Below are 26,128 nucleotides of genomic sequence, written 5' to 3'. Positions count from 1 at the left end.
TAGGCTGTAATGTAATTTAACCTACCATAGATTTATGACAAATTTCTGAGTACCATTGTTTCCCCACCAATAAGATTTTCACCTCCTGAGGGTCATGCAACTTCTGTAATAGTCCTTTATTTTACAAGAGTTTTCACAAAGATAACATGGGCGATGGTTGATTGAGGGACACAATATTTAATAATTTTGTCATTGCATATTTGTATGTAGAAAACACATTTGCAACAATAGAACTAGAAAAATTGAGATGTCCTCTAACAAGCCACTTCCACTCGATATGATACCAGGAACAAAATGACACAATGGTACGAAAATGTAACAAAAAACTGTCAAGTGTAGGAGTTCTGGACATAGTGGTTTACTTTGCAAAATGCATTGGCAAAGTAAAACGCACAACTTTATCCACATTAATTTTTCACCTTTAACTTAAATTAGAACTGCATAAATATGTGTAATATAAAACCAAATAATCACCTACAGCTAGCTGCCTTTCTTAGGTGATAGGTGTCCACTGATGCTTGAAATGTTTGGGTCTGAGAGATTTGTACCCTTTCAGAAGATGCGTACCAGTCACATTCAGTGCAGTGACGTTTTCTTCAGGCATAAACACATTTGTGTTCCCTCAGATTTCGTGAATAAGCAAAGTTCTTCCCACATTTGTCACACATAAACGGTTTTTCTTTAGTGTGGATTTGCTGGTGAGCTTTGACATTATTTGCTTGACTAAAACTTTTCCCACATATGTCACAGGTAAAAGGCTTTTCTCCTGTATGAGTACGCTGATGTCTCTTAAGATTACCAACAAAGCCAAAACTCATCCCACATGTAGCGCAGATAAATGGTTTCTCTCCTGTGTGAATGCGCTGGTGTGTTTTAAGACCATTTGGAAGGCTGAAACTCTTTCCACAAACATCACACCGAAATGGTTTCTCTCCAGTATGAACTCTCTGGTGTGTTATCAGTGCACTAGTCTGACTGAACCTCTTCCCACACTTAACACAACTGTATGGTCTCTCTCCTGTGTGAACCCGCCCATGTGTTTTAAGGGAATAAAAACAACTGAAAGTCTTTCCACAACAGGCACAGTCCCATGTTTTCCCTGTGGGAATTTGTTTAGGCTTTTCTCCAGTGTGCATGAGCTGGTGTTTTTTCAGTAAACATTTGTAAGTGAACCTCCTGCCACATGTAACACAGCTAAAAGGTTTCTCTTCTGTGTAGGACTTTTCTCCTATATGAGTTTGCTTATGGGCTTTCATATTATTAGCTTGGCTGAATTTTTTCCCGCATACATCACAGCTAAATGGCTTCTCTCCTGTGTGAATTCGCTGATGTCTATTAAGATTAATTGCAAGACTAAAACTCTTCCCACATAAATCACAGCTAAATGCTTTTTCCCCTGTATGGACTATTTGGTGTGTTTTAAGTGTATTTGCAATGCTGAAGCTCTTGCCACATACATCACAGGTAAAGGGCTTCTCTCCAGTGTGGACCCTGTCATGTATTTTAAGGTAACTAGCTTGCCGGAAACTCCTTCCACAAGTAACACAGGTGTACGGTTTCTCACCTGTGTGAATAAGCAGGTGTACCTTAAGACTACGTTTTACAGTGAAACCCTTCCCGCAATGTGTACAGCTAAATGGTTTCTCTGATGTATGGACAAACTGGTGTGATTTAAGATTATGTTTCTGGGTGAAGCTCTTCCCACACTTAAGGCAGTTGTACTTTTTCTCAGTGTGAACTAAGAGATGTTGGTCAAGACCACGTTTCATTGTGAAGGCCTTATCACAATGAGGGCAGCTAAAAGGTTTCTCCAGTGCAAGGGCCTTTGGCGTTTTACGAATGAGTCTCTTGCTGAAAGTCTGTGTGGTTTTTGTGGAACCGAGCCAGCTTCTTCCTTTGCTAGGCCTGGCCTTTTGGTTCCTCTTTGCATTTCTATTTGGATCTTTAATATTTGCACCTGGCTCTTCTGCAATAGATTGTGCCTCTGTGCCTTGTGCAACCTTTAAAGATGTCTCCACACCATTCTCAGTTGAAAGTTCCTCTCTCTTACTTGGCTCTCCTCGTCCTGGCGGTAAGAGCAAAAGTGAAGAACATATATAAAGAAACAAAGTGCAATCTTTTTCTTTTTTTACCAATACAAAAACATGTCTCATCCATCAAAGTAGTTTTCTGAAATGTCTTACCCTCTTCACTGATCTCAAATTCTTGCTGTGCGTCACCACTATCTTCAACCGTCTCTTCCTTGACAATGACCAATACATTCCCATCTTGTTCCATATCTGCAAACTTTAATAGAGGAGTGAGATTATCATTCTGAATTTGGAAGGCTTCACACTTCCAAACATGCAACACAATGACTCTTGTTGCTCCTCAGCCCATAATATGCTTCCAGTATTAGAGCACATTCAGAGCTAAAAGGGAAACGGCTTCCAGAAATAAAGAGTGCTTCTTGAAAAGGTTAAAATTCTTCTACTTCTCAAGCAGGTGCATGAGAACTAATTTGCATAATTTTCTTCTCGTACATGAAGTATGGCAATTAATAAAATACTAAGGCAAATACTTTGATGCTACCGAAGACACACGTTCATGTTGTGATAACTGTGAAAGCAAAGATGAGGCCTCGCAAAATCAGAGAACTGACCTGACTGGAAAGATGAATAAAGGCAACAAAACCACCAGCCTAATGTATGTGAATGGTATCATTCAGAAAGATGTCGATCATGTGTTTATATGGAAAGCAGAAGTTCCACCACTGATAGCTAAGCTATGTAGTGCAAGTTGAATTTTCAACTGGTTGTTCTGCCATATTTGAGTTTCTTTATTATAACGTACTGTGTAATATACACTAAAACAATTCAGGTTAAATACTGAAGGTTAAGTAGAATGGCAGTGTCCAAGCTGGGAACTGAACCTGTGATCTTTAAAGTACAAGTCTAAACAAAATGCATAATAATTACCAACCTGCACTCCAACAGAGCGAGTGCTTAGAGGTCTCTCTCCCACCCCAGCTTCTTGCACAGTCCTAAGCTCCTGCTCCATCAGCTCCAACTTCCTCTTGAGGTCACCATTCTCATTATGACTCTGAGACACTTCCAAACGTAAAACTGCCGACTCTTCGACGGCCAGTTTGCAGATTTTGTTCACCGCTTCTTTAGCCAGTGTTTCCATACTGGAAGCAAACTGTGCCTGAGAAACAATGTACAGATTTTTATCAACCAACTGAAAACATTTCCTGCCAGATATTTCAGGAATCCATCAACATCCCTTGCAATGATTCCATTTTTATTTTTGGATATTTGTGGCACACTTTACAGTAACTTCTGGTAGCTACCTATCTACTTTCAATTATTGCTTTATTAACAAAAAAGGAAAAAGAAATATGAAATCACTCCTGCTATCTTCCAATTAAATGGTTTTAGATTAATCTAAACTGCGGCAGCAACTCAATTTCCCAACCAAAAAAGAAAATACTGACATGGTAGCATATGCTGAATTTAACTTCCAGTTTGGAAGAATATTTATTACAATAAATCTGAATTTTAACTAATCACCATCAATCACTGCTGTTATTGCATAGCAATAACAGCACCTCTGACATGATATTTATATATTTTATTACAAGGTAACACTATTATCTTGTTAAGAAAAACATACAGCTCAGGTCATAGAATATTGTTAAGTTGTTTAAAGCATAACGTATTTTTCACCAGACAGGAAGAAGAGTAGAAACGCAACTACCACAAGACGCCGATGCATATTCTTCCCTTCGTATAACATTTCCCGGGCATTTCTGACATGCTAACATGAAATTATGTAACACAAAATTTTTCTTAAAAATTTAAGTTTTAATGTCTCAATGTCATCGTTGCTTAATGATCACATTCTGCTTGAATATTGATACAAATACTCAAATATTAACGTATTAAATATTACGTCAATGTGTGATCACGAAGTCCCGGTGAACTACAATCTGACTACAGATTTCGGACACGATTTTCGATGGACTTCCATTATAACATGTGCATCTTGTTTGTTCTTCCTCCATGTTTGTACACTCGCCCGGCTTCCTATAATATTGGCTTTATACTCTGGATTAATTTAATAGTACACGTGCAGCTTAAATGAGAGATATATGATATAGATATTTTATTTTTGCAAAGTCGCAGCCTTTGCCGAAGAAAGTTGGTTGGACTTTATTTGCTTAAAACCATGGCTTTTACAACTCCCGCTTGAGTCGGTGCACTCACCGTCTTAGCTTCGGACGCCGTCGACAGTAATGCTATTGTCTGCGCTTCATTTCCAGTCGAAATCGCAGATTCTTCAACAACTAACTCAGTGGAGGAACCAACATTAACAAATTTGCTCACTTCTGTCACAGCAGAGTTGGCGACTGTCTCCAGGATGGAGGCTACTTGTTTCTGAAAAGTGTCACAAGTCGACATCCCCTAATTAGTTTTACAGTACGTCATTATCACAAAACTAAAACCGTAAAAACAAGCTTTAGCTTGGTAATTGTGTGATTTCTGGACTTAACAATACATACGAGACGAGTACCACAGACACAGTTTTAACTATCCACCATCTTTGACGCTACGTAAAATGTGTATCCTGCAACAAAGATGGTGGATCATTCAAGCTAAGCCACTCTACAGAATATGTCGCTGTAGTTCAACGTCAGACGACACGCACTATTTAGAGGCCGGATGTTTAATGACAGGGCCATCTCAAACGGCTGCACTGTTTATACCAGGAGGAAAACAACTTTTTTTTTAAACTGGCCGACTGAGTTTTTGATTTGACCAGTAGTGTTTAAAATGAATTTTTTTAGTGTTTAGTTGTCAGTGTCAGTGTTTGAGTGTTTTGTGCAACAAGAACATGCATAACTGTGCTTGTTGCACAAAGCTACACTTCAAAAAATTCAATTCCATTAAGCTAAATTCAACACTATCAAATATTTTTTGTGTTCACTGGCTTATGTTAATTATTTAAAACAAGAAACACAAATTTAACAGTCATTAAATTTGCCTTCAAAATGATTCATCATAAAAATTCAAATAAAAAATGATCAAATGTTCCAAATTATGTATGGCACAAGGTGACAAAAGAACCAATGAAAACAGTTTCTAAATAACATATATTGAAATACACTATATTTACTGAAGTATGTGGACACCCCTTCTAATTACTGGTTTTGGCTATTTCAGCCACACCCATTGCTAACAGGTGCAAAAAATCAAGCATACCGCCATGCAATATCCATTGACAAATACTGGCTCAGTGACTTTCAATGTGGCAATGTCATAGGATGCCACCTTTCCAACAAGTCAGTTCCTCAAATTTCTGCCCTGCTAAAGCTATCCCAGTCAACTGTAAGTGCTGTTATTGTGAAGTGGAAACGTATAGGGGCAACAGCTCAACCGGGTTTCCATGGCCGAGCAGTCTTACACAAGATCACCATACGCAATGCCAAGCATTGGCTGGAGTGGTGCAAAGCACACTGCCATTGGACTCTGGAGCAGCGTTCTCTTGAATTATGAATTACGCTTCACTATCTGGCAGTTTGACAGACGAATCTGGGTTTGGCAAATACCAGGAGAACGCTACCTGACCAAATGCACAGTGCCAACTTTATAGTTTGGTGGAGAGGAAATAATGATTTTTCAGGGTTTGGGCTAGGCTCCTTAGTTCCAGTGAAGGGAAAGTGTAATGTTACAGCAGATAATGACATTCTAGGGAATTGTGTGCTCCCAACTTTGTGGCAACAGTTTGGGGAAGGCCCTTTCTTGTTTCAGCATGCCATGCCCCCATGCAGAAAGCAAGGTCCATAAAGAAAGTAGCTGAGTTTGGTAGGGAAGAACTGGCCTGCACACAGCCCTGACCTCTACCCCTTCAAACACCTTTGGGATGAATTGGAATGCCGACTCCAAGCCAGGTCATATATCGAACATCAGTGCTCAACCTCACTGATGCTCTTGTGGCTGAATGGAAGTAAATCCCTACAGCCATAATCTACTGGAAAGCCTTTCCCAGAAGAGTAGAGGCCTCAACAGCAGCAAGGGAGGTCCAACTGCATGTCATACATTCACATCACATGTTACATATTTAAGTGGAATATTAACACAAATGCACCCATAGAAACAGACATTAGTTTTCAACTCAAGAACATTTGACCAAGACAAGAAATGATGTAATGATGTATCCCTGTAATTATGTGCAACATACATGCTAGTCTGTTGGAATAATCAGAACGATCTGAAAATAGGACATTGTTCAGCACATAAATAAATGACACTCTCACAGACAAAAAAAAACAGGAAATGGGTTAAAGAAACAGCAGAAGACATTGAAAGCCCAGGGAACTGGAAAAGAATGTTGGGTAAGACTGGGAGACACCGTGATTCAAGTATTAGTCAACATCCCAGCTCCCCCTTCCCAACTGTACAGGAAAATCCTCCCTTATCCAAGGACCACTACAGCTGGATCAATTAGGGTTCTCACAGTGATGTTAGAGCTGAGTACCTCCGGCCTGCTAGTTGCGTACCAACACCACAGTCACCAGGCCGACAAGGTGGAGTGGATGACTGGCGAAGAAGTGGATGAATGCCAGGGGAGCATGGGGACTTTATTTGGGAGATAATGTTCATGGACATGATGTTTTGCCAAAAAATTAAGCGCTGTCATGCACAAAAAGATCACTATACAAAGGTGGTTTTCGAGTTTGAGTCTGAGTTCTGATTTTTACCCACCATCTGTTATTACAGCCATCAAATGCTTTTAATCAAGGTTAAAGATGTAAAATATGGTATTTGAACTATATTTAACAATTATTGTAATAATAATAATAAGAAGAAGGGTAGGAATCATTAGAAGATTTGAAGATTAATGGGAGGTATGGTGGTGGAGCTGTTCCAATTGCTGCCCTGTAGGATAGTACAAAGGATTTAAACTATGAGCTGGAGCAGGCAGTCAGTGAAGTCAGGACGTTTAGGAAGACTGTACACAAACTGTGTGGCTGCATTATATATTAGCTGCAGGGGTTTAGTGGCACATATAGGGAGACTGACAAGAAGGGAATTGTAATAGTCTAGATGTGGGAGTACCAGGACTTGGAATGGGAGCTGTGAGGGTTAAATGGATTCTTCTTAAATGGTTTCTTCATTCTTCAGATCTACATCCCAACTCACACTGCCAGTACATGGAAAGAGGAGAGTCGGTCATCTAGGTTACCCCTTGGTTTTGTGAGCTCTCCTGTTGCATCTAGAATTAAAGGAAACGTCTGGAGGGTGGTGAGAGGACTTGGAGGGAATGTGTAGCTCCTCAGTCTTACCCAGGTTGAGCTTAAGATGACAGTTCCACCATCCAGCATGAGATGTGCTTCAGCCTAGCTGGGTTTTATTGGTGCTTCTTTTTCAGTTTACTATAACTACCCGTATCAGTTCAGCGTTACAACTAATCATTGAGGCATGAATCATTTTATTATGATCTAGGACAGTGGTGGCTGCTTTAGACTCCTGGAACTAGTTATATATGCTTTAATTAATCAATTTAGTGTTGAGTTTCAATGAAAACCAGCCCACCCTACTGCTCTCCAGGACCAGGGTTGGCACACCATTGGCTGTCTCCCCTCATGTCGGTGTTAAATGAGTGCAAAGGTTTTAGAACATAAAAAGGGGGGCAACATTGCACCCACCACCCTCTTGCACTCAAACCCCCCCCAAACTCCCCACCGCCGCCAGTAAGACATAGCGGGGGAAGTTCCCTCCCATCATGCGGTGTAAACTTGGCTCCAATAAAAGTGTCCGTTTGCCACCTCAGCGGACAACAGGAAACTGTTGTTTACTGAAAAACATCCTGTCTGCAGGCCTGGAGGACTGGCTCATACCCTTCCATGGCCGCAGCCCTTCCAGTGGAGCCATGCTGGAGCCGTGCCCGTCCTGAACTTGCCCACGGTTCAGAACACGACCACACCTGCCAAGAACCAGCAACGAAAACAACACAGAAAAAAAAAACATTAAAAAAAAAAAAAAAAAAAAACCAAGAGAAAAAGAGCGATGTTTGAGTGCAGGCCCTTGACTCCATAACAAGGGCTGGACCGCACTCCCCAGTGAGCCTCTCTTCAGCTGCCATTGTTCTGTTGTTTTTTGGACGTTGTTATTTAGCTCTGTCAGTCCTCCAGGATTACCCTGTACTCTCCAGGAACTGACAGTTTCACCTTCCCTCCTCCACCGGAGGCAGATAAAAAGGGTCTTGCAGATCTTAAAATGGCACCCGCTGGTGAGCGGCCTTTCCATCTCTCTGCTGTTTTTTTTCTCTGTGAACCTTTCCCCCCAACTGGGATAGCTCAGCTCTATTGTCTTTATACTTAATTAATGGCTTTTTCTCTTATTCCATTGTTTCCACGCTTGGAAAAAACAACAACCCAAACAACGCGCTTTGATCTTACCTTTCTCATTTATTCACATTAGCTGATTTGATTATTTACAGTTCATGGCAAATGTATTTTTACATCTAATTGTGCACCAATTGTTTTCGTATTGGTCACAGAATAAACAGGAAATACAGTTACTGTGCCGCATACATGGGCAACCCAAGCGGCAGAGTGGAGAAAAAGTGACGATTTTAAGAAATTAAACTTAAAGGCATGAAACCAGATTATCAAGGCCTGTCTTTTAAAAGCAATTTCCGATCAACATGTACAGCACATACAGAATTAATGATTAACTATTTTTGTGAACATTCGAGAGGCGGTCCATGCCCCCTTCAAATCCCCTCCTGTGCACTTCCAACAGCAGATTATAATCCTGAATACATTAAATCTACATATTAAACCACAGGCCCTCTCATATGCATTATAAAATGAAGATTAAATCATTAGACCACAAGCTAAACGAACTGATATGATTCACTTGTAAATCTAACACAGCCAAAAAGATTTTTTTTTTTTTGCTTTTGTTAATGTCTCTAATATATTTTTTGTTGATATTTTGACAACAGCTTTTTGTCTTGATCATTCATAAGTGTTAGATCAAGGAGAAAGATAACTTGAAATGGAAATTCAGCTGAATGCTTTCTTAAGAGTTTGATTACAGTAACAGGACAGACTACTTAACAATAAATAAGACTTTCTGCTGGTATATAAATAATTGTCGTCTTGGTCTTATCCTCTTTGCTTGAGTTTCACAGTTTACATTTGCCTATATAACAATGTGAAATAAACTGTGTATCAATAACTCTTAAATATGAAGAGACTCATCGTAATTAATAGATAATTAAACTGTATAGTACCTTAAATCAAGCGTTTATCATTTTTTGGCATCAAAAACCGCCATCTTCTGTATATTACAGTAAGCACATTGCTGGGAACAAGAAAGATATTTTTTACCAGCAATATTTTAATCAGTAAATGTTGCTTTTCATCAGTAGTGATCAAAGTTACATATCATATCTTTTGTAACCCTCATATAACCCATATCAAATACACTATGTGGCCATTTTCAGATTCATTTTTGCTATCCAGTTCATTTCTAGGAGTTGACAGAAGTCAAGTGTTGGGGTTCATCTTTTAGTTACAACAATGGGTATCTGAAAAATTCCTGGTATTTTAATTGAAAATAAAACCTAATTTATTATGCAAGGACTTAGCTGGCAGGCAAATTTTTTCTAAGTCAAGCTGTTTCTCTGGTTTTGTTCCTTATTAAGAATCTCACAAAGGGAAAAATTAGTTGGCGAGGCCATAGAATTGTTGCACAGATCCTCATTTATAATCACCTCACGGTCATTGTCGCTTTACATGTCACAAAATCCGTCCATGTAAAGGGGGTGGGTGAGTAAAGTGTTCCTCCGTTTCCCCCCATTGGACGCCTGCCAGTTTTGCAGTACGTCGCCCCCTGGTGGTTTCTCCGGTGAGTTCAGAGCATCTCGTCAGACGGCGCTCTCACGGGGGTCCTCTTGCGGCGTGGCCTCAGGCCGGAGACGCAGGAGGTGGCGGTGAGGGCGATGCGGCTCAGGCCCAGGTTGAGGCAGTGGATCTCGGAGGTCACCGGGACCTCGGAGAAGAGGGCCCTGTCGCGGGAGAGCTGCGTGAGGCTGTCGCTGTTCTCAATGTCCTTGACGATGTTCAGGATCTCCTGCCTCTCCGCCTGCCGCGTCATCCCGCGGATGTTGAGGATGGCAGATATGTGCTTCTTCCTGGGGGAGCGAGAGGGAATCAAGGCTCGATCAAATATATTTGTAAAGCACTTAAGAGAAAAGCAATGCTGTAAAAATAATGGGCTATAGAAAAGGATATCAGCACTGAGCTCCTCACACTAGCTGGTTACTGTTTACAAAGTCAAAATAAAAGCATTTTGGACAGAGCTGAGTGCAAATGTTACCGTAAACTAGGGGTGTCCAATCTTATCCAAAAAGGGCTGGTGTGGGTGACAGTTTCTGTTTAAGCCCACCACACATATACCACACAACTAATTAACTAATCATAGTCTTCCATCAAGACCTTGATAGGTAGAATCAGGTGTCTTATTGCTGGGCTAAAATGAAAACCCACACCCACATCGGACCTGTACAGATAAGATTTAACACCCCTGCAGTGAAAAGACCGGGACAGGGGAAAAACAGCCTCTTGGTAGGGGGAACAGTTGAGAAATAGGGGAAGTCAAACCGCTGTTGGCAGACTTTGATCTCCTGCAAACAATGGGCGGGGTCGACACTCGAGAACAAGGAGACCCGTGAGCCGTGAAGATGACTTTAACATCTGTGCTTGTTAGTCAGGCACGGTTGGCCTTTGAAGGAGCACCTTGGCACCAGCCGGTCTCCTGTGGGATGGCAGGAACAGCCCTGCAACAGTTTCCTGTCTGCGGCGGGCGGGTGGAGCGTCAGTCGCAGAGAGCCCTCGTCTCTGTGTGACTGCCATCGCCTCACCTTGCCGGATGGCCGAGCCGGACGGCGTGCCACTGTATTGTTTCCGAGGTCCTCAACTTGTGCCACCGGAATTCTCTGTGTTATTTTTCAAAATACCACATTTATGACCCGCCTCGAGGTCTTGAATTGAATGGGCACTGTTCAAGAGTGACTCATGTGTCTGCTCTGGTTGTGCAAGAATGTGGAAGGGTCTTTTTTCAATAAGATAACTGATGTGGCGTGCTGGAACTGACACTCGTACGGCTGGGCCGGTTCAGGCCTTCCTGTGCGAGTGCTGAAGGCCTGGTGGATGGTACGGGAGGGAATTGGAATGTCTTGATTGCATATTCTGTTCTGCTGCTACCGTATAACATGCATAACTTACACACACAGAGTCACATATAAGCTCACACTGACACATGTATATATCTCATGCATACCATACCAGGGTGGACCTAATTATCTCAGGATGGGATATGGGCCTGGTACTTGGGTCTAGGAGTAAAGGGATCATTCTTGGGGTTGAAGTATGGTTTTTCCTGTGGGTTTACAATCTCACTCATATTTCACTGTCTTATTAACGTTTGGGAACCAATCTGGGCAGTTCAGTTGGTGGACGATACAGTGGAAAGAAGAGGAATGCAGCACAGTCTGTGCTTTTCCAGATTTTGAAGAAAGATGGTGCAGTGATGAGGTGGGTCAACCAATACAAATGGACATTCCAGATATTTGAAGCAATATCCAAAATATTGCTTAAAAAATGTCCCATTGTAGCAAGCACTCATCTTTATGGTTGATGATGCAAAATCATGGACTGAACCATTGCTTTGAGCCCTGGGAGGTAATTGTTTGAAACATACTCATTTTCTCATTGAATAAACTGTGTGTATGCCCTTCTGTAAGTATCTCTGTATAAGAGCTTCTGGCTTCTTACTTACTAAATTACTTTCAGCTACACTCTTCAGTAGACTACACCACAGATTACTACTGCTTAACTCATAAATGCTAATAATGTTGAGTCATTGAACAAATCATTGCTTTCAATGGGGAATTTAAGTGGAAATATAAGTGTCCAGGGTAGGGACAGCTAACTCCAGTCTGGCTAGTTTAGTTCACACCTGGACCATCAGGTGAGTTGACTTCCAAATGAAGGCGATGACTCTGCGGTGCAAATAGCAGCCAGGGCTAAACTAGGTAGAGAGGAAAGTAGAAAGGAAGGGTGGCGACGGTCCTGGTCTTGGGCTTGCCCACTGAGGCTGAAGCAGCAACTGGGTCAAGTCTATAAAGTGTCGCGGAAGAGGGGCAGAGAGATGTATGGCGGCATTAAGAATGCATTCTGCTCGCGGCCACTTCCTCGGTCCCCGGGATTGCCCCAGTGGGACCCTAAAGTTGGCGACTGACCTCTGCAGGTTAAAAAACACTGCTAATATGTCAGACCTGGGCAGGAAGCCGCTCTTCGGCTCTTTCTTGGCTCAGGCCTTGAGATGGATGGCTCCCTCTCTTTCATGTGCTTCAGCGGTAGCGGTTTGCGTTTCCATTAATACCAGGAAGCAGTCAGGGCTTGTTTGCTTTCACAAGTTCCACCTCTACCACCCGTATGCCATTTATAGAGAGGAGAGCGTCGCTGAAATGCTTTTAGGCTGACTTCTGACTCCGGGGCCTCTCGGTTTTTGTTGGCTCGGGCCCTAGCCGGCGACCCCCTGAACGATGCTTCCGCTCTCGAGCAGGCCGTCTCTTTCGGGAGGCCCTTACCGTATGTCTGGGAACTCTCTCACCAGGACTCCCACTTCCATCTGGATGGAGGGCGTGTCCTCCAAGAGGATGATCTCCGACAGGTGTGGGACGGCGCTGTCCAGCCACGAGGACGTTGATTCCTGAGGAACAGGGGTCAGGGGTCAGAGCTGCCCTCGTCATTACGCTACAAGAAAGAGCTAAGTATGAAAGCACCTGGCGCCACGTTATATACATTTAACAGATGCTCTTGCTCAACTTAAAGGTCAGCTAAAACACTTAGAGCCACTTCACAGTGAAACAAGCAGCGCTATAATCAAATACACTGTCAGCATAATCAGTTTCCCTTCCAATCATAATCAACATAATCAACAGTCCTGTGAATCATAATCCACTGTGCGATCAATCATCTGCAACTGTCCTGTCAGCATATTCATTATTAGCTGCATTTGTGACAATATGTGACAAGTATGTGACAATATTAACATCTAGCCAAAGACAGTGCAAACAGACAGGAGCTTGTTTCACGAAAAAAGGCAATGTGTGAGCTAGTATGTATAAGACGTGACCATTTTCCATCTCTGTTTTTGGTGAGTTTAACAAAAAGTTGCCATTATCCTCCCTCCCATTGTTCCATTATTGTTCCATGCTCGTATACATCTGATTGGTCAGCATTTTTTTGCAGTAAATAAAACCGGCTAATTGTGAACAAACACAATTAGTTATATGTACACACATTTCAAATAAAATGGCACCATGTCCGTTCATTATGTAGTATAATGTGGTTGATTATAATAATGAAACCAAAAAAAAAAAAAAAATGTAAAAAGCGAAAAACAATGTGTATTCTGAACACAAAAATGAATACAGATTATAAAGGGAATAAATGTTAACAAGCCCAACTGAAAATAACATATTTAGGTTTGGTGCTGAATCCAAGTTCTCCAAATACCTGAACACTAAAGAGTATGGCACTTCCATAGGGATAACCCAACAAGTTTTATGAAACTACTGCCCAGTAATACACGGAGCAAAGAAAGAAAAGAAACGATGCTCAGCACAGGCTCTTGCAATGTTTTATCAATAATCAATAATTGTGTCAAAATTTTGTGAACCAAGTTTTGGTAAAATATACAATAAAAAGCAGTCTCATATTTTGTGAAAAACTGCCCCGGCCGGAAATGAAGAGTTTTTAGGGGGACATCCTAACTACTCCCAACGGCATCCACACACATCCAAGTTTTTAAATTTTTTTTTTTTTACAGCAATTCACTTTAGGCTCTGTATCCCTCCAACAAATATTTACACCTAATAATTTAATACCTGGATCATTCACTTTCCTGATTTTCAGTACAAAAAAGTAAGATGGACTGTGGAGGCCCATGCTCTTTGCAGGAACTCTAAATGCCCTCCAGACGTCCATGAGCCTTTCTGTCCAGGGCCCTCAGTCAGCTACAGGCCCCGCTGGAGACTTCAAAGACCCCGGGCAGGATGTTCCTCGGTAAACAAAGCCTTCCTGTTGTCTGCCGAGGTGACAAACGGATGTTTTAACTGGAGCGCGGAGCGGACGCGGTGGCCAGTGGAGCCGGGGAGGGTGTGGGTGGGGTGGGGTGGGGTGGGGGGGTTAGGGGGAAGGTGCCCTCTCATGTGAGGTGGCCCGGTCGCATCGCTCACGTGCCGCCATTGGCTCAATGGTGCTCATTCATCACCCGTCTCCTTTTGTTTGAGACAAAGTCATCCAGGCACAAACACACGTGACAGAAATGGGGGGTGGAGGGGGGGGCGCATTCCTTTGGGTCTGACCATTGTGCAAGCCCTTCATATCTTCAGCATTGCGTCTAGGGGGAATGTCACAGAAACTGACCCGAGCCAACTCTAACCATGCATTTGCAGGTCAAGGAAGCTTTTAAATAATGTTTCTGGAGCCTTTCTCACGCTGCTGTAGCATTGTACAAACACTCTAAAAATGTTATAAGCTAGTTGAGCTGACACACACCAATCGGTATCACTGTTAGTGTATGTCTGACGTACTTTCATTGATTTGGTACTTGCTGACTCACCAGGTCTTTAAAGAGGACTTTGAGCTGCTTGCTCTCGTCACGCAGTCGGCTGGCCATCCTCTTCCTCATCCTGAGTGATGTGCAGATGACGCGTCCCCTCATGATGGCACGCAGGTATTCAATAAGAACCCGCCTGTGCACCTCGCTCACCAGCGTCTGTCAGCAGAAAAGGTCATTTGACCAAAACAATCAATCAAGGCCTTAGGCCTGGATTCAATTATCATCAGCGATTAACTTTGACTTGTATGCAAATGAAAACCATCAGACACATTCTATCCTGTGCCAATGCACGTTTAACCATCACTTGGCCTTCAATCACAGCAATGAGTATTAAAACATACATGTATGGCCTTCTGTTTAAGGGACCACGTGATACAAGAGATGCCATCAGCCTGTGAATGTGTTTCCCACTGACATTAACTTCACATCCCGTTTCAAACAGAGCTTGGATCACTCAAACTCTGTCCTTCAGGAAATGTCTTTGCACCTGGGAGCAAATATACACAGGTCATTAATGGTGGATACCTGGTATGGCGGACAGTCCATTCTGTGGAACTTCTTGAAGTGTTCCTTTATGATGGCTATGATTGCATCGAAGGCATCTGTGTTGTTCAGCCACTTCCTCTTCACTAGCTTGTCAAAAAAGGGCTGAAAAGTGGAAAAGGTGGAAGTTCAACAAACTTAGCGATGTGTTCCACTGTTACAGTAAGGCAAGGGGCAGAGGGACTGGTGAGAAAGGCCCTGAGATAGGAAACGTGGGTAAACAGGATTCAGTCCCTCTCTAGTCGTTTGGGCAGGTCATTAGGCCAGGAGGCCCATACAGTCACTATGCCCTGGCCTGGGGCCACCGCTGTTGTACACACTACGGAGAGGAATGTGCTATTCTGCCAAATTCTGTTTTTGTATGCCCATAGGTCTTTGCAAACATGTGAGTGGGTATGCCTGAATCTGTGTTTGTTTTCGTCCGTGTGCGTGTGTGTTTGTGTTCGTGTATGTGTGCGTGTGTGTGTGCCTATTTGTGCACGTGACTTGCAGGTAGCTATTTATGTATGCCATATCCCTGAGAACCTTCAGATTAGGAAATAGAGGAAAGGCAGATAAGATTTTGATGAAGCTTACATCAGGCAGGAGGCTTTGGTTTGTACTGGATATTTGCGTGTGTGTCTGTGTGTGTGTGTGTGTGTGTGTGTGTGCGCAAGCGCATGTTTGTGTGTGTGTGTGTGTGAGTGCGTATCAGGCTCACCCTGATGTTTTCGAAGAGCCTGTCAGCCAGCACCTTCACCCCTTGGTGCACAATCCTGTCCAGGGAGGCATTGGCTCTCCGAGCCGAATCCTCACTGACCTCTGACGCACCCTGACTACAGCGCTGGACAAAATTCCTACAAACAAAAGCACACACAGGCACACACACTCACACAAAATCAATACATCACTATAATGGAACAGGCAACAAACACCCCTTAGAGAAGGACTATAGAAACAGTGCACTGCAATTTCACGGAATGTAAATATGTGGCTTTTTAAAATGTAGAAAGTAAATCATTGTCTATTGTTGACCTACAACTGCCATTGGTTCGTTTTTTGTTAGAACAGTACATTTGGTAACAGATATCCAAGGTTTATACTTCCTTGTAGGAAAAACACCACCAGTAGATAACGTTTGACTGAATTCTTGCTCCACATACCTGAAAGGGGGACAGCAGTTAACCTGGGCGATTGTCGTGGAGATGTAACCATCAACCCGCTCAGCAGACTCGATCTGTGTCTCATGGAAAATCTCAACTTTTTTTTTGAAGCTGGGGAAAAAAGAAACAAAAGCACATTTTCCTGTGATTGAACTGTTATGCATTTTTATCTGGACTGAAGTATATCAATAAGTATGCTACATATTAATTACAGAATTAAAGTATAGCACAGGATTTGGCCTCTCAATTACAATTACACTAAGACAGGTACAATGCAATCTAAGATTAATAGGCAAGAAGCTATTTCTGACCTCAGAAACATGGTTAGAGATAAGACGTGTGTGTGTGTGTTTGTGTGTCAGCATGTGTGTATTTGTGTGTGTGTGTGTGTGTGTATGTACTTGTGTGTTCCTCTCACCTGTACAGGAAGTCAGCTAGTCCATTCAAACTGCAGTGTGCCACACGGGAGCCCAGGTCTCGATTTATAGAAGCTGATCTGTCCAGATCCACCTGTAGTCTCTGCACACATGAACACGCACACACACACACACACACACGCACACAAACTGTGAGACATGGACCCACTCACTATTCAAGAGCAAAACTCAACATTTGAAGCTAAGGGAAGTAGTACCAGTTACAGCCACTAGAGAACACTGCAATGACAGCAGCTGTAGCTCACATATTTTACGTAACAGAGTACTCCCCTCATAAGAACTATCAGTAAGAACCAGTAAGTGCCTCATAATGATCAGAAACATTTTAGACGAATTGAGAAAATCTCATACATAATTTCTTTTTAATACAATAGCTCCTCACAATAAAAAAAAGAAAAATTCTGAACAGAAGAATGTTGAACATGAGGGTACATTAAGGAGTCTGTGCAGGCATGTAGAGCTGTGCCCTTCTCTGATAAGATGGTGGTGAATGTGACTTTGAATGACCTGAATGACAGTGCGAGCCAATGATGACTGGTACTCCTCCACCTGTAGCATCTCAGTCCACCTCTTCTCCTCGTTGTCGAGGACCTGAGACAGCTCATTGGTCACTTTGTCCTGAAAAGCAACACAACCAAAACCAAGCTGAGCTTAAACTCCAGGATTCTGGTTGTGTAACATGGGGAAAGGGGTAACTGATGCACATTCTTAAGAGAGATCTGAAACCGGGAAGATACCAGTCAGAAATATGTCCGGGCGAAGACCAGCACATGTAGTTGCCAAGATCGCGTTACCGTTTTTTCATTCTTATCCAGTGTGTGTGTGTGCATGCACTATACATCAGTATCTCTATATGTACCCTGCTACATGCTGTTGGAAGAAAAAACAATGCTTCTAATATAAACATATATAATAATAATATTAACAAGTAATAATAGTGATCTAATATTTATCTGGAACATTGTGTGTCAAATGGGGGCTGCACTGGAAAAAAATCTGTTTTAACAAGTGTTTTAGTCTTGTAATGAGATGTAAAATCTTATTTTTTTCTCTCAACCAGAAAAGATTAGCTTGTTTTAAGTTAACTTTTTGCTTGACAAGTGAAATTGTCTTAGAAAATCTTGAAGTGAGTAAAACTGTCTCACCCGATTTGCAATCATTTTGTCTTATTTATCAAAAAAAAATAGAAATAAAATTTAAAGTCTAAATATAAGATGAAAATCTTAAGATGTACTTCTCTTTTTGGTTTCAGAAGTGTGCAGTTCATCTTATGTGTCGATTGTCAAGGCAAGGAATGTCCCAGTGATTGACAGCTTTGCTGTGAGGGACGTAAGTCGGCCGTACCCTAACGGAATTTAGGCAGTCCAGCTCCAGTTTGTCCACGGTCTCCGAGGGCAACAGGGGCCCCAGCTGGGAGCGGTTGATGGGTGTGGGCTTGCTGACCACATTAAGAACATCCCTGGAAGGGAGACCAAGAAACACACTGAGCGTTTTGCTATGCATAACTGCACTGACTTACTGGACCTCAACCACTTGATTGATTAATAGAAAGCAGTAGATATGTGAATTGTAGGTTTTGGAAAGCATTTACAAGGGGAATGTCAAACTCCTGGCGGGCTGCAGTGTCTGCAGATTTTTGTGGCTTACTTTCAATCAAGAGCCAATCAAGACCTTGAGAACAAAAATGGTGAACTCTTCAGTCAATCAACTTAAATGAATTACAGGTACTGAAACATTCTGACATCTGTGATTTACAACATTTGGAGAAATTAATGACGATTTCAGAAACAGTGCAACTCTTGTTTGTTTTTAAAAAAAGCAGATGCTCTTGCTGATTTGAAAGTGTGAATATTAGCTGACTAATGACAGTATAATCAGGGTCAGATATGACGGACTTCTTAGATACGTCATGCCCATGACCAGCTGGCCTGAACCCAGCTGTTACATCCTCATGCTGTCTCTCATCTAACTGCCTGCATCGCCCCCTGTGGTCAGTCCTCTTCCAGGGGTCAGGACCTCAGAAGCCTACCTGTTGTAGATGTTGTAGATCCAGTCCAGCAGGGAGTAGGTGTCGGTGACTTGCAGGGCGGCGCTGGTGATGGTGTGCAGCCGGCGGGTGACGGCCTTGTGGTAGCTCTGCGCGTACACCTGGAAGGCGGCGTACTCCTCGGGGTAGATGGGCACGGCGTTCCGGCAGGCGGCGCCCAGGTCCTCCACCACCCGGCTGCGCAGCCGCTCCAGGTAGACGGCCAGCTGCCCCGCCTGCGCCTCCACCTGCTGGGGCAGGCTGGCGTCGGCCGCCTCCGCCACCGCCTCCTTCCACCGCTGCTTGAGCTGGCGGGGCCTGGGGCCGGCGGGCACGGTCGCGGCCTCCCTCTGGGCCCAGTCCCGGTCGGCCTGCTCCTCCTGCTGGAGGACCTGCACCACCAGGCTCAGGTTGGGCCCGGCGGTGGGGCAGCGCAGCGACTCGCGCACCACGTCCCACATCTCCTTCTGCAGGGCCTCGTACAGCAGCTCCACGTCCTTGGCCTTCCGCCGCCCCCCGTCCTTGCTGCCGGGGCTGGTCAGCTCCTCGGCCGCCGCCACCCCCGGCGAGCTCACGCCGAGGGGGGCGGCCGTCACCTCGCACTCCTGCTCCAGCTCCAGGATGTGCGTGTCTGCCAGGAACAGGTCCCGCTTGGTCACCAGCTTCAGGATCTCCAGCACTGCCAGGGGAAAAGGAGCAGCGTGACTCAAACTTTCGGGTGAAGCAAAGTGCGGCCAAGACACATACAATGCTCTCCTTATCCTCCCGAGACCTGCCAGCTACCCTGTAGAGGACGAGTCTCTGGTCTTCATCTCAGGAACCATACACTCTACTATGCTGAAACCTACACTACAATGGACATCCAATTAAAATAAAATTATATTTTTGAAAATATTTTCACAGCAACATTTTTCTGTCATCCAAGACACAAAAATTGAAATACTTGAACTTTTTTTTGCCTAGAAAAATATTTTACAAATCAGCTCGTACATTAAAGTTTAGTCTGGTGTACAACACACACACACACACACACACACACACAAATCAAAACAAAAACACAACACCCCCCTGCCTGCTCCAGCACACCTGGCCCCTGAGCCAGGATGAGGTGTGTGACATGGATTCCCGCGGCTGGTCTACAATAAGATTCAGTGGCTCCTGCCGTACGGCCTGCAGGCAGGTGTTATTTTCCCGTTTGCATTCTTATGTCTGTGACATTTGAGTCTGTCAAGCACACTCAGGAGGAGTGCAGGTTTCATCTCGTCTGCAGTGGGCAACATCAAAGGGCCCTTTATGGGATTAGAGAATGCCAAAGATAAATCAGCATCCATTCCCACTGAATGCCCAATTATGTGTCTTTAAAACCGACAACCTCAGCTCCACATTTTTAAAGCTCTGACTGTTGATGAACCTTTACTGATTGGATCACGAAAGATACACTAACACTGGGTATGTATTTCCTGTATAATACCTAATACACAATACAGTAACTACAGGTTAAATTTTTAAATAGATGTATTTAAAGAAGGTCCTTGGTTTGAATCCCAGCCAGGGCCTTTCCGTGTGGAGTTTCATGTTCTCCCTGTGTCTGCGTGGGTTTCCTCCGGGTCCTCCGATTTCCTCCCACAGTCCAAAGACATGTAGGTAGGTGAATTGGAGACTCTAAATTGCCCCTAGATATGAGTGTGTGTCTGTGAATGAATGGTGTTTGTGCCCTGCGATGGACTGGCAAACTGTCCAGGGTGTACTCCTGCCAATTGCCCAATGCATGCTGGGATAGGCTCCAACACCTCCCACAACCCTTACCAGGAAGAAGTGGGTATAGGTAATGGATGGATGTATATGTATGCTATAATCACTGTGTGTACAGCAGTGCCTGCTGAAGCTGTACATTGGCTATTTTGTGCTGAATGCTTTACACCCACTGAATGAATGCTTAAGTTCTTTTCACCCCCTCCAAAAAAAAAAACCGAATTGAGCACACAGCAGAAACACAATAACCAAAATAAGGGTAGAGACCTTAAAACTACCCTTCTCTCAGATGACGTGAGTGCATCGGTTTGGCATATTTATACCAGTAAACAGACCTGGTCTAACAGGTTCAGGTAAAAGCATAAGGGGTCATCTGTAAATATCTCCTTTAAAAAAATGCTTCCTTTAAAACTTCAGAGAACCGAACATTTTTAACATCTTACCAAGACAAAGGGAAGCTGAACGCGAGCTGACCAAACACTACCCCTGAGGTCCGCTAAAGAAGAGGAGAGGAAGCCAGGAGAGTTAAACCCATCTGGCCAAGAGAAATAAATCATTCCGTTGTTCGCATGACGCTAGTGGCACCTTTGCCATCTGACTTTTGAGTGCCAAGGCAATAAAGCGCAAAAGTACATAAACAGTTTATGGAAAGACAAAGTTCACCGTTGATTAATTCGTGAACTGCCAGGTGGCGGACGGCGGAGAGAGCTCATTGAACAGCTCCACTTGCCCTTTGATTGGCGCTCAACCACCGCCTCGGCGGCGGGAACAAAGGCCGATGGCAGAACAATGGCGGCCAAACACCTTCGGTTACGCAAGAGGATGCCGGAGCAATCAACGGGCGCGCACACCAGCGGGCGTTAACTATCTGTGGCCATTTATTAATGCGTGGAGAAGACGTTCCTTCACTAGGAAACTGCACGTGGAGTCAAACAGCTGAAATGACTGAGGAAAGGAACTATTTAGAAGAGGCAATATATTTAGTTCTGAAGCAGGAGCAATGTTGAGTAAGAGTTGTTAAGGAGCCCTTAATAATTTTATTAATACTGCTCATTTCGCCATAACTGATAAGCATAATTAGAATTTTCACAACCAGGTGGTTTGTTTTACGACATCAGTAAACAAAGCGCTTTTGTGTACTGAGGACATTCCATCCCACTAAAAAGGCCGGATCTTTTGCAAGGTCACTTGGAGATTCTGCACTCGGAGTTTGCACACCTATGTTTATTTAATTTTTTAAAAATTTGCCCATCAGTCACGTATCCAGGCCATTCATACAGCTGGATATTTATGAAGCTGGTAAAATAAGTACCTTGCCCAAGGGTTAAAATATCTGGAGCCCCCGTGCACCTCACCCACCCCATCCAAAAATCAAGAGCTAGAACTTCTAAGCCCAGGTCCACTACACCACACTGTTGACACCTTTTGTTTGATCTGCTCCATATAAATGAATCAATATCATCCCAAGGCAACAGAACAGCATTCCATTAAACATATTTCAAAGACGACATACAAGGAATATACAAGAGCACAGATGTCAGCACTTCTGAGTGCTACATACTTAAGTGTCTTGGTCTCAGGAGAGCGAAACACCCAGTGTGGTTTCCATTACTGACCGGTACAGGCTGTTTCCTGCCTCTCTGGCACATGTTTGGGCTTTGCCCAAAATTATACAACTATTGGACTTTCATTTCCCAAACATCAGCTGTTTTTGGGCAGGTGATAGAACCAGATTGATTGCAATATTTGGTGTTGCGGGGGAAGATCTCCAACACTGGAGAAATCCCACAACCTCCCACTCATAAATTATGGTTAAAGCATGTGAAATAAGACCTTAAGCTCGAGAAACTCGAGGGCCCCTGAAATGCATTCCCATTTCCCCAGCTTATGTGCGGCCCTGCATACAGGGACTTGTTTTCTCTCATAGAAAATCCTTTATGTTGAGTCATTTTTGAAAACACAGTTTGTCCTGGTTCAGCGGGTGAAATGATCCATCCCCAAAGCCGGCCCAGCTGTGCGTGTTTTCGCTGGGCTCACGGCAGGGCAGCCATGTGTCTCGGCTGCAGAGCAATAATCCCAGACTCCTTTGCTCACCGCGCCGAAGGTCTGGTTTAAGAAGCATGCCATCAGATGGAATTACTTCAAGCCCCTCGGTGCAGGGGGAAATAGAGTCATTTCCTCCTCCTTCAGTGTCATTATAATCAGACGTCAGATGGGAGGGGAGGGGAAGGAGTGGGTGTGGGCAGGGGACACTTTGGGAAATCTTTCACTGGGACAGCTCTAACTCACTGCGCCATGGCAAAGGGTTCCACTGTCAAGCACTGGTGTCATACATGCCCAAACACAGTGCATCCATGTACACCAGGCCCAAACACAGTGCATCCATGTACACCAGGCCCAAACACAGTGCATCCATGTACACCAGGCCCAACACAGCACATCTATGTACATCATGTCCAAACACAGTGCATCCATGTACACCAGGCCCAACACAGCACATCTATGTACATCATGTCCAAACACAGTGCATCCATGTATACCAGGCCCAAACACAGTGCATCCATGTACACCAGGCCCAAACATAGCGCATTCATATACACCAGGCCCAAACACAGTGCATCCATGTACACTTGGCCCAAACATAGCGCATCCATGTACGCATCCACTATGCCAAAACAAAGCACATCCCCTGTGAATCAGGCTCAAATGGAGCACATCCGTGTGTGTAATTCCTGTACAGAGCATGCCTGTGTGTATCGCAGCATAAAAGGTCAGGAGCAATGCTGGTCCTTCTATTGCTGAGTAGTCCATTTTTTCCCCCGAAATGGGAACTCTTTTTAAAGAAAAGGATGTGGGGGCACAGCAGTCCCCACTCATCCACCCGGGTCGCGTCCGAGGAGGAAGCATCCGGTGATGTGACGGCGCCCAACCCCCCCCACCCCAGAGTCATTTAGCCTGCTGTCGCCATGCCAACCATGCGGAAGGACATCTAAATATAATACACAATGCCACCCCAGCGCATCGTTTTTTTACGTGTGGGAGGTGGGAAACGGCCGCTGTCCCCGGGACAGGCGGGGCGAATGGATGGAAAAATTGCACACTCGCCCGTTCCGCGGGCCCCGGAGCCCTCTGCCAAACCAGTGACGCATCACCAGGAGGGCGGGGTCTTGGTGGGGGAGGGCAAGCCCACTGTGTCGCCACTTGAGCAGGAACGTCAGGAGGGAGGGAACGGCAGCGCCCCCTTTAAACGGCAGAAGGAAGGACACGTAACATATCCCCTTGAAACCAAACCAAGTCGGGACCACCAGATGTAGCAAGGCCTACGCGGCAGTTCTTATTCAAGGTTACCCCTGAATCATTAAAACACAGATGACTGACACGGGACGGAGAGCTGCCCAGAGAGTTTCGCTTAGCCCTGCAGAACCCAAACACAGGTTCTTTGTTCAGAGGTACTCGCCCCTTAAACTTACAGCTGAAACATATGCCAAAGAGCTATAGAAACGGTCCCACCCTTCCTAACTAACTGCAGTTGTATAAGCCCCGGATATAGTGAAATTATGTCCCCAATTTTTTTTTTGCACTTTTGGGAATTGCAAGAGCCTAATCCTAGTTTTGGGCAAGTATACACGGAGAAAGGATTGTGCTGAAACAGGAAGACTGGGGGAGTGTAGTGCCTACCGTGCTGTTCTAGAAGGCCATGCTGTCTTACACCAGGAGCCAAGGTCAGACAGGTATTTGTGTGGTTCCTCTTCACTGGCAGAAACAAAACAACTCAAAGCCTCCTAAACTCCTGCAGGCATGAGGCACTTGGCCATGCCAAATCCACACGAAATCCAAATGCATGAGATGCACATAAGGGTTTGCAGGGCGGTGGGGAGGGGAGCCAGGGGGAGGGTGATGCAGCCAAATAGTTGAATTGTAGTCATTTCATTTACAAACATAACAATTACATTTGTATTCCGAAAATTGTTGTATTTCTAGAAACCAGAACTGCGTTTATCAGTTCTATGACCTCTGCTGCATTACCGCTGCATTACTGTTGCATTATCGCTGGTCCTCTGCCGTCTCCAGACCTCCCCCCCCAACGCTCGCAGGCCAGATGGGAGGCCGCCCCGTCACATCTCAGCGTGGTCAGGGCAGACAAATATTTTCCTTCCAAGGCAAGATATCAAATAAGCAGCGCAGGGTCCAGTTTCTCCCCTGCAGGCACAGCTGGGCCAAATCTGTTTCTGGGACACCCCCTCTCTCCTCTACTCCCCCCCGCTCACCAGCACCAGGCTCCAGCCACTGGGGTTGACTACAAAGCAGCTGAGCCTGTCCTGAAAAATCCTCTTGTCCCATGGTGTGGGTCCCCCCTCACAGTCACATACTGCCCATAATAACTGACAGGTGACCCCACATGGCAGGGGGAAGGTCTAGTCCTCTGCCCCTGGGGGTCACGATTGGCCAAATGTACGCTCATTTCTTTGTTTTAGATGTATTTTTGATGTCAAAAAGAATGAATTCAATCAAATAAAAAATTATCTGAATTTCAATAGCGTCCTCTATCTCTTGTAAATGTAGTCCCTTCACTTCACTGAGTTCCCCTCCTGTTTATCGGCAGAGCAGAAGAACACAGGAAGAGCAAACTGCTCTGCCCCTCACTATTCTCGCTATTCTAAGGAAACCATCTGCGCTTTCAACGAAACGCAACCACAAACAGACAATAAAACCGCTTCTATTTAGCATCCAGGAGTGTCTCCATAGGATGTGGAAGTGAATTTCATCAGGTCTGCATCATGTGCTGTGGTTGCTAAGGCCACCGTTTGGACACTGATACGATAGCCGCAATTACAGGATGTCTGCCAGCTAGAGTTATGGTTTTATGGTCAGAAGGCCTTGGACTGCACTGGAGCGGGCCTAGAAATCATTCACCAGGGCTCAGCGTACCCACCCGCATTTATGGCAGCTTTATCTCAGCAGCCAAACCCCATGTGGACCGGTACTAAACTCCAAAGCATTGACCTGCCGGGTTTCGTTAATCATAAATTAAACACTACCTGTGGCACAGGTGCCTTTGCTTTCCATCTGTCCGGCGAAGTTGCGCAAGGTCTACCCTGCATGGAACACACCAGCACTTTGGAGTGCCGCCAGGGATTTTGGGCCCCATGAAAATATCTCACATTGGGCCCCACCACCACAGGCCTCCCCATCCCTGCACAATTACAGCACAATGTGTTGAGTAGTCAGGACCATTGGAATCGTACTAATCCCTCCCCATATGGTGCCCCTGCCAATACTGACTCTGATTCCCATAGCCAAAGATCTTTATACAGTTCCCACTTTTTTATTTTTCTTCACAATTTGAAAATTTGTCATAACATGGAATCACAGACATGGCCCACACCATTGTAAGGGACACTACAGCTGGATTATATGCACACCAGTGCCTGTTTTCCACACAAAACCACAAGCCCAGTGCAGTGGGTGAACTGGGGCTCAGAGGGGAGGATCAGAAGATATTCATCTCTCACTGATGGCAACCCGTAGCCTGGGCTTGCA

General features: G+C 44.3%; 2 protein-coding genes across 4 annotated transcripts in view; both read right to left on the bottom strand.

Annotated features, from left to right (window-relative positions):
• Positions 1-101: 101 nt before the first annotated feature.
• Positions 102-4,670, bottom strand: LOC135236911 (gastrula zinc finger protein XlCGF57.1-like). The gene is made up of 4 exons (XM_064303512.1): positions 4,248-4,670; positions 2,962-3,186; positions 2,184-2,286; positions 102-2,065 (listed from the first exon to the last, which is right to left on the bottom strand). The coding sequence occupies exons 1-4, from the start codon at positions 4,440-4,442 to the stop codon at positions 597-599; spliced, it is 1,992 nt and encodes a 663-aa protein (XP_064159582.1). The 5' UTR covers positions 4,443-4,670; the 3' UTR covers positions 102-596.
• Positions 4,671-8,432: 3,762 nt separating this feature from the next.
• The window catches only part of exoc3l2b (exocyst complex component 3-like 2b), a 38,754-nt gene continuing 21,058 nt past the window's right edge, over positions 8,433-26,128 (bottom strand). For all 3 annotated transcript variants that reach the window (XM_064303511.1, XM_064303510.1, XM_064303509.1), the window contains exons 4-13: positions 18,839-19,514; positions 18,154-18,268; positions 17,317-17,427; positions 16,791-16,891; positions 16,373-16,483; positions 15,931-16,066; positions 15,213-15,335; positions 14,688-14,843; positions 12,649-12,770; positions 8,433-10,188 (exon numbers count right to left, since the gene is read on the bottom strand). In XM_064303511.1, coding sequence (XP_064159581.1) covers positions 9,909-10,188; positions 12,649-12,770; positions 14,688-14,843; positions 15,213-15,335; positions 15,931-16,066; positions 16,373-16,483; positions 16,791-16,891; positions 17,317-17,427; positions 18,154-18,268; positions 18,839-19,514 — 1,931 coding nt within the window. In that variant the 3' untranslated portion in view covers positions 8,433-9,908. The remainder of the gene's footprint in view (positions 10,189-12,648; positions 12,771-14,687; positions 14,844-15,212; positions 15,336-15,930; positions 16,067-16,372; positions 16,484-16,790; positions 16,892-17,316; positions 17,428-18,153; positions 18,269-18,838; positions 19,515-26,128) is intronic.

The sequence above is a fragment of the Anguilla rostrata genome, chromosome 12 (genome assembly GCF_018555375.3).
Source record: "Anguilla rostrata isolate EN2019 chromosome 12, ASM1855537v3, whole genome shotgun sequence".
Taxonomy (NCBI): domain Eukaryota; kingdom Metazoa; phylum Chordata; class Actinopteri; order Anguilliformes; family Anguillidae; genus Anguilla; species Anguilla rostrata.
The sequence above is the reverse complement of the archived record's forward strand: the minus strand, read 5'-3'. Positions and strand labels throughout refer to the sequence as shown.